The sequence below is a fragment of the Lates calcarifer genome, linkage group LG10 (genome assembly GCF_001640805.2).
Source record: "Lates calcarifer isolate ASB-BC8 linkage group LG10, TLL_Latcal_v3, whole genome shotgun sequence".
NCBI classification, from domain to species: Eukaryota; Metazoa; Chordata; class Actinopteri; family Centropomidae; genus Lates; species Lates calcarifer.
In genome coordinates this window covers 1,722,905-1,731,570 of record NC_066842.1, presented here as the reverse complement: position 1 = coordinate 1,731,570, position 8,666 = coordinate 1,722,905, and the positions used below count along the sequence as shown (strand labels likewise).

General features: G+C 39.0%; 1 protein-coding gene across 1 annotated transcript; it reads left to right on the top strand.

The window, feature by feature from the left end:
* Positions 1-7,663, top strand: LOC108872681 (mixed lineage kinase domain like pseudokinase). The gene is made up of 11 exons (XM_018660495.2): positions 1-144; positions 2,168-2,618; positions 3,125-3,223; positions 3,914-4,091; positions 4,376-4,476; positions 4,566-4,701; positions 5,364-5,448; positions 5,573-5,715; positions 5,927-5,976; positions 6,687-6,827; positions 6,991-7,663. Exons 2-11 carry the CDS (start codon positions 2,177-2,179, stop codon positions 7,038-7,040), a joined length of 1,425 nt encoding a protein of 474 aa, XP_018516011.1. The 5' UTR covers positions 1-144; positions 2,168-2,176; the 3' UTR covers positions 7,041-7,663.
* The last annotated feature ends 1,003 nt before the right edge of the window (positions 7,664-8,666 follow it).

Here is an 8,666-nt window from a genome sequence, read left to right as displayed (position 1 = left end):
TTAACTGTCAGAGAGAAACAGGAAGTAGGGAGCAACAGCAAAAGGAGGAGCTGAAGTCTAAAGAGGCCAGTTTCATTTTCTTCCAGCGTTCAAACAACACACATCAGGTCGAGACGGACGGCTTTCATTGACTGCTACTTACAGGTAAATAATCTTTGTGTTTTTGTGATTATGTGTGCTGACAGCTCCGTGAGTTTCCTCTGGTTGTTGACTCTGTGGGCAGGTTAGTCTTCAGTACATTCAGTGTTTAGATCAGGACACAACAAGTCTGTATATTGTTCTGTTGGTTTGTAGCATTGCTAAAGAGAAACCTTTCACACAGCCTCTCACCTTCAGGTTTGAGGCTTCACCAAGTGAAACCTATCACAGGCTGACACAAAGTTTTTCCCTTGAGGGCAAAGGTGGTGATAATTGCTGCTTTCTGCTGCTCTCTGCTCTGAGGAGAGGCTCTGCAGTGTGTTTAAGGCAGAGTTTACCTGCTAACATGTATGAACAGGTTGAGGGAGAGAGGAAAGAATGATAAACAAAGCATTTCTCTACCAAATAAATAAAGAGCTAATCCTCTGTACACAGTCTAAGAAGATCCAGATTTGAATACAAACACCCATACTGTAGCTTTAAATGGAAGTGCAGATGAGTTATGGGTTGGGGATTTCACAGAATAGGATTTTTTATGTCAAATGTTTTCACTGAGCAGCAGAGAACAATGTTTGACTTGTTCATCTGTATAACAACTATAAACCTAAAGTACTGCATTAAATACTCAACTTAAAAAGCTCATCAGCAAAATGTACTTTTGAATATCAAAAGTAAAAGTACTGTTCATTTGTATATTGTAAGGCTAAGTGCTTCGTTCATTAAATAAAAGTACGAATGCATTAGTATGAAAATAATTAGTAAAAGTTCTGCATTCAAAAGCCCAATCAAGTTAAAGTACAAAAGTATCACCAGCAAAATGTATTTAAAATGCTCATGGAGAAAACCAACCTACACCAGATAAATCTGAGAGGTTGTTAGATGATTAATGGGAGAGGAAATACATTGAGTACTGAATAATCTGTGCCTTCAAACAATTATTTATATAAAACCATAGGAGAAGTTTAAATGACAAAGGGCCACAAACAGATTCTGTTTTTTTCTGTAAGAGAAGAACGATTATGAACCACTAGTTTAATCTTTAATCTAAACACTGTCGTATTTTAAAAGAGTATAGTATCACATGGTTTATTTGTGTGTGTGCAGCTTTTTCTGAAAAGTAATTAATGTAGTGGAGTAAAAAGTTCAACCTTTCCCTAAACAAAGCAGAGCAAGATCAAATCGAAAACTTTAACTAAAGTACAAGTACCTCAAACTTGTACTTAGGTGCAGTATTTGAATGACATTCAGTCAGTGAAACAGTAACAACAACACAAACAGCAGAAAAGAATCATAAAGTACAGAAGAACTACAGGTCCATTTACCATAACCATTTACTGTATGACTGGTCTTGTTTCAGTTCTTACAAGTCCTTTAACGTCAGAGTTACATTTTTATTCCAATTTCAACTTGGTTTTTGTTTGAGAAGTTTTACTTTCAGTGTCTTAGAGGCAAGATCAGTCTCAGGAAATGTCCAGAGACCTGATTGTGTGTTTAGCAACGAAAATCCTGTGACATCAAATCTGTCCAAATCTGTCACAGTAAATCAACTCTCTGTCACATCAGAAAAGTTTCAGTTCCTGCTGTGGAGTTAATTTTCCCGTGTGTTTGAGTGAATGGATGAAACAGCAGGGAGGTCGGTTTCTATATGAGACCTACAGCCTCAGGGTGATGGACTGTGACACTGTGATATGTTACACCGTCACATGTTGATGGACTGTTTTCTCTCTCACCTGAAAGCTTAGCTCAGGCCTCCCTGACTGAATCAGGAACACTCCCATGGGAAATTTTCTCTGCACATAATGTTCAGTTCACTTTAATTAAATTCAAGCCAGTTCCTGATCATTCTTACTTACCCATAATAGTAGGAGCTGCTGTGGTTGGTTCTACATGATTATTATCCTTTGGATGACAGCCTGAACAAACAGAGGATAGTGATAGTTTTTTACTGTCAGCAGATGTCATAAAAAGAATTTAATGAGCCCAGTTTAGGTTAATTCACTATAAGCTAACTTCTTCTCTGTCTCTCCAGCTGGTCATCATGGACTTCATAGAGCCCATCCTGTCCGTTGCCTCAGAGATCTACGCCCTGGTTGAGAAGGTGAAAGCCAATAGGAAGCGCTGCCGCCGTGTTTCTGACCGAGTCAAAGCCCTGGAGGAGCTGGTGAGGTCCATCAGACAGAGGAAGATGGTCCAAACTGAGGTAGAAAAGCCTCTCAAAGAACTCTCCATCACTCTGAAATCAGCACAGCAACTCATCAAGAAGTACACCTTGGCCAACTGGGTGGAGCGCATCCTGAACTCCAGCAGCCACGGGGATGAATTCAGCTGTGTGAACGAACGCCTCAACGATGCCTTCCAGGTGCTGTCTGGAGCTCTGCAGGTGGAGCAGGGAAACATGCTGTACAAGGTGTTCGAACTGACCTCCAGAGAGAAAGAAGATGAGGTGGACGGGAGGGAGGACGACACAGAACTGAAGACATGTGAGGGAAACTAATTTTGACTTGGCCTTTGTAGGATCGGTTGAGCAAAAATCATATGCATCAGTGTGTCAGCCTGCATAGACTTAAATTAAATTTTTTTTGAGAATTTAGAATAATTTACATCAGGAGCTACAGAATAAATCACATAAAAATGCAAAAATCTTGGTATAGATTAATCTCTTGACAACTGCAGGACCTTTTTCAAGAACTCTGGAACCTTTTTATGAACCCTGAAACTTGATGCCACATTTATGTTGGGACTGATTGTAGAAATACAAAAGACTTAGTAGGATATATTGAGGCTTTTAGAAAAATCTGAGTTTCTTGGTCTTCATCAGATTTTTGAAAACTGGACTCTAGTTGAACACATTGTTTCTTAGAGTCTTTGTAATGTGCTTAAACTTAAATTCCTCCAAAACTGTCTTTGCTGAAAGTGAGAGTAGAGATGTTTAACAGGATTCAGAGTCTGGATGCCTTCATGTCATCAGTGTTTGTCTGTTCCTCAGTGCTCCTGGAGTACATGAAAACACAGCAAGAGAGGACAGAGGCCATGCTGAGAGAATTTGAAAGTGTCAAAACCAACGTGAACAAGGTCGTGGAGATGTGTGAGTACACCACAACATGAGCTTCAGCGTCAGTAATTGTCAGCTAGTAATAGAAGCTGTAGCAGTGTAGAAATAATGGAACAGGCATAGGTATAATCATATTTTTTGGATATTCTGGAAAGTATAAATAAATGTTAAGTTATTTTTCCTGAATTATTTTCCTCCCTTGAGCTCACCCAGCTGTTGATCGTAGACACAGTGAGTCTGTACGCTTTGCTCTGCCTTGTTAATTGCTGTGTTGCCTCCCTCTTTGTTTCCACAGCTTTTGTCTCAGAAATAATGTTTGAAACTCACATTATCTGTGACAGAACAATATACAGAAATGACATATACAGAAACTTTAAGGGACTGATTTCCCCATGTCTTAAAAATACTAGTTATTTCTAGAAACAATTCCCATCTGTCAAACAGCAGACAGACCCAGTCAGAGAGCAGAGATTTCCCTCAGGAGGTGGTGGAGACCAAGAACAGAGCTTAAGAAATGGACTATTGGGCTCTGTAACTGGTGGATGTGTAAATGAGATGGTCAAACATCAGAAGCAGGTTTAATGGACATTTTGAGTTGTGAAATGGCTGTTACTGGGAGAACACTGAATATAATAAAGTGTCCAACCTTTGCTCTTTCCCTAATGGGTCATTCTCCCTCCCGATTCCACCTGAACAATAATTTTTGACTGTGTATTTTCACAGTGAATAAGCCCAGCGTCACAGATGAGGTCATCAGAATGATCAAGTCCGATGAAGTGAAGTACGAACATCCCAAAGAGCCTTTCATGAAAACCCAGACGTCTGAGGTCTACAGAGGACAGTATCATGGATTCACAGTGGCTGTCAAGAGATACAGGGACCAGATGAACGCCAGTGCAAGGTCTGTGCCATCCTGCAGGGTAATACTAAATCAAGATACAGGAATCGAGTCCTTTTTGATTAGAGAATAACTCCAGTGTAATGATGTGATGATGGTAACCAAGGAGGAGGATTAGTTAATAAAATAAAAGTCTGTGATATTTGGTTGGACTGAAAACTTGTTCTTGTAATGAGTCACTTTGAGTTCAGTCTTTGTGTTCACAGATAGCCTGGTGTGTTCAAGTATCAGACACTCTATAATTGACACATATTCACTGTCGGCCTGAACATTTTCTCCATGTGTAGGGAGATACAGTCCATTTTCAAGAAGGAAGTTGAGACCATGAGACGGTTTGAGTCGCCCAACATCCTGCGAATGTTTGGTATCTGTGTCCAGGATGAGGACGGTGAGTATCAGTGAGGATGTAAATCACAGAATATCAGCCACATACACCTTAATTATAATAATGTGATGTGTGTTTGTGATTGTCTGTAGGACCCAACCCTCAGTTCCTCATTATCATGGAGTACTGTGAGAAGGGAAGTCTCCGGCAGGTTCTGGATTCTAATCGTAAACTGTCCTGGACCAAGAAAGCTCGTATGTGTCTGGATGCAGCACAAGGACTCTACAGGTCAGTCTGCAATGGATTGATTACATGTCTGATTTATTGACAGATTTAGATCTGATCATGTCCCATATAAATCTTTATTTATAAATAGATCAAATTGGGTAAATTATACAGACTAAATGTACCTTGACAGAGGGTTTTTATCTTACACCATGATATTGATTCATATCATAAAAATACAGAATTTTCTTGAAATCAATTTAGAAATCCTTAATGGTTAAAATAAACAGACAGTGTGTTTATTTTTGTTAATCTGGTAAATTAAATTCTTTAAAATTAATTTTATAACTGGCCACATGATGCCACTATTCATGACAAAAACTTATCTTGCAACAAGCTTTTGAGATTTTGCGCTCACTTACAAGGCAAACTGGAAATAGGACTGAAAACATATTCTATTATTAAAATAAATCTGTATAAATAGTAAATGATTAGTTTTTGGCCACTAGATGGCAACATTTCTATGATTTCTCTTTGAATTTTATGACATAAATAATCCTCTCACAAACTATTAGCTCTTGCATTCTTGGTGGATGTTAGGATTTTTGGAGCTTGATGGCCAGTCCATCATAAGGCCTCACTGGATTCAGTGTTGATATAAAACATTGATTAAATTTACAGTTTATGATCTGATGTTTATGATCAAATTAATTGTCTTCTTGTAGACTGCACCAGACTGAAGTAAAAAGTAAGGTTCATGGATGCATCACCAGCAGCAAGTTCCTGGTGGCTGAAGGCTACAGAGTCAAGGTACTGAAAATAGTGCATGCTGGGATTGCTTCCAGCCCAGTGAATGATGGTATTTGTGGTATTTAAGGCTGGCGATGACAAAGAATAAAGTTTTGATGTGTTATTTGTTTATTTATTTTCTCAGCTGGGGGGTTTTGAGCTAGCAAAAACAGAGACGTCACTGAAAAAGTCAACAAAGTACAAAGGAACCAGGAACCTGTGCTACTCCTCTCCTCAGATGCTTAATGACATCAACTACGTCTACAGCAAAGAGTGTGAGATGTACAGGTCAGATACTGTCCAGGGGATTATCCTGTACACAGCTGCATCTACAGTGCATGATTTTTAAAGTGTTGTAAATCATGTGGTACCACTTTCGCTTCAACCTCCATTTATTAAGTGTTTACCATACCATAGACAAACAGCTGAAATTACTAAATTATAAATTACAGAATTAAACAATAAAACTCCTCATTAACTTAGCAATGTTGTCTTTCAGCTTTGGGATAGTCCTGTGGGAAGTTGCAACGCGTAAGAGACCATTTGAAGGTTTGTATCTGCAGATTATTCATCCCTAACCCTAAATGTAGTGTTTTTTGTATAAGCTCATTTTTGTATTTATTTAGTTTTAAAAGTCAGCTGCTAAAAGTCACAGGAGCTGGATAGGATTGAGAACATCAGTGGTCAAAAAATTTAAATTAAACAGGGAGGTCTTCAGGTCATTGAAAGCAGCCTGTAACCTGGAGTAGCCTGATTTGCAGTGGAGCTGACGGTTTGCAAAATAGTGTCATCAGCATAAAAATAGACATTAACAGTGCTGAGTTGGGAAAAAAAATTTTTGCACAGGGTAAATAGCAGTGAGTCTGATACTGATTCTTGAGAGACGTCCTTACCAATCATGTAGGGACTTGAGCTGAAAATACTGACAACAGCAGTTTGAAGTCTGTCAGAGAGATATGATTCAAGGCAGTTGTGAGCACAAACACCAAACCACAGAAAGCTTATTTTAGCATTTGCAGCAGTTCTTATGCAGCAGGTCTAGAGCCTGACTGCTTGTTACATAAAGAGAAGCAACTCAATGCATATAGGACATGTGTGTGAAGTTTATTTGCAGCTCCCATCCTTGGGCATGCTTTTAAATTCAGGTTAAAACAACTGAAACGTTTTAAATTGTTCATTGTTCTGTATGTTCCACTGCAGCTGCAACTACTAGGGAACCTTCCACCTATGGTGATAAAGTGCTCTTGCTCTTTTTCCAGGTTGCTTGGGTACAGAAATCTATAAGAAAGTGTCTGAAGAGAAGTTTCAAGAACCACTTCCTGATGACTGTCCTGAACCACTGGGACATCTGATCAACGCCTGCCGGGCCTATGACAACTTCCAGAGACCATCTGCTGGAGGTAAACTAGTCACTGTCTTCACTTCATGTACTACTGTCTTTAGGTCTGTAGGTACATCATCAGTAGTAATGATTTTAAAGTCTTCGTGGAGACTGTTGGTGTTTGTGGAGATGCACATACTAAATAATAAAACTAATGTTGCTGTAATCTTTCTCCTCTACAGTGCTGGTGGACAAACTGCGCACCGTGGTGACACAGTTAGAGGAGCAATAAACTCCTGAAAAGTCTTCAGCCTCTGTTGCTTTGTCATCAGTACTCTGATGTTTATGGGTTTATGAAGGTTGAAAGGAAACTATTTGTGCAATTGTGGAAAACTGGGAGTTTCAGTTTACTGTAGCTGGTGGGTAAGCATTTACTCTGCTCAGACAGAGTAAGGGATGGGTCCCCCCTAAGTCAATTTACAGTTGTGCTGAGTTTAAACAGCATTGTCACTTAAAATGGGTCTGGGTTAGGATTATGTTGTTTTTTTTTATTAATCGACAACAGGCCTTTACTACCCTGTGTATCCTCTCTTCATGAATGAACAGTATATAAATCTCATACATGTACAAACTTACAGATAACACTAGCTCAGGGAACTGCTGTAACTCCATCTCATCAAATAGAAAAAGCCTCCACCTAGTGGTTATTTTCTCAAACTGTTACAAAACTTTCCAACCCCATGTTTCATGTTTTACCCTTTATGTTTACCATCATCACTGAGTCTCTGTGAATAAAAGCAGTGTTTGATGTTAGTGGTGATTTTCAGTCTTCCTCACTTAAACAAACAAGCAAGAAACCTCATCATGTTCATATTTTAGCAAAAATCTTCAATAAAATTGTTCATTTGAACCCAAGTTGCCATGAAATGTGAATATTTTCTGTGGCCATCCTCCTCTCACTGCAACTACTTCAAATGAGGGGCTCTTTGCTTCCCATATTAATTATTTAATCTCGCTGGAATAACTCTTTTCATGATGTGTGGTTTTCTGTTTCCACATCTTCCATTTTCTTTTTATCCTCAAATTACATTTTACTTGTAACGTAGTAGTGGTAGTAGTATTAGGCTAAAATACCCCCAAATAAGATGAAGTTCCTTGAGTAACCTCCCATGATTAGGATATGGTGCTTTGAAGTACCCCAAGTGGTTCCAGACCATGCTGGAAAAAGGGGTTCCTCAAACAACCTGATAAACCATCCTGAGATCCTCAGTGTGTTTAAACGGGTTCCTGGTGGTACTCAAAAGGTTCCACCGATGTGGGAAGCTGAGGAACCCTAAAAGCCAGACAGGAAGTAGGGAGTGGTAGAGGGAGGAGTTGAAGTTTACAGAGACCAGTTTCATTTTATCCCAGCACTCACACAGCATATCTGTGGATCAAGACAGACAGCTTTCATTGACTCCCACCCACAGGTAAATTATCTTTTTTTTTTTGTGCTGACAGCTCTGTGTGTCTCTGCTGTTGACTCTGTGAACATGTTAATCCACTGCAGATCCAATATTTAGATCAGGTGGAGGTAAGGTGGAGTTTACCTTCTAACGTGAATGAACAGGCTGAGGGAGAGAGGAAAGAGTGGGAGCGAAGGGTGCAGATGAAATAATGATGAACAAAGTATTTCTCTACTAAACAAATGTAGATCTAATCTTCTGTACATAATCTAAGAAGATCCAGATTTGCAGACAAACAAGAACTGAACACATATTCCCATACTGGAGCTTTAAATGGAAACGCAGATGAGTAATGGATTGGAGATTTTACAGAATATTATTTTTTATTGCAATCATGTTTTCACTGAGCAGCAGAAAACAATGTTTGATTTGTTCATCTGTATAACAACTATAAACTTATCAGTATCCTATTC

Excerpts from the sequence above, each read along its gene's own strand:
- LOC108872681 (XM_018660495.2), top strand. The coding sequence starts at position 2,177 with ATGGACTTCATAGAGCCCATCCTGTCCGTTGCCTCAGAGATCTACGCC. Across the intron at positions 3,224-3,913 it reads GAACAAGGTCGTGGAGATGT|TGAATAAGCCCAGCGTCACA; the intron begins GTGAGTACACCA and ends GTATTTTCACAG. Across the intron at positions 5,716-5,926 it reads AAAGAGTGTGAGATGTACAG|CTTTGGGATAGTCCTGTGGG; the intron begins GTCAGATACTGT and ends GTTGTCTTTCAG.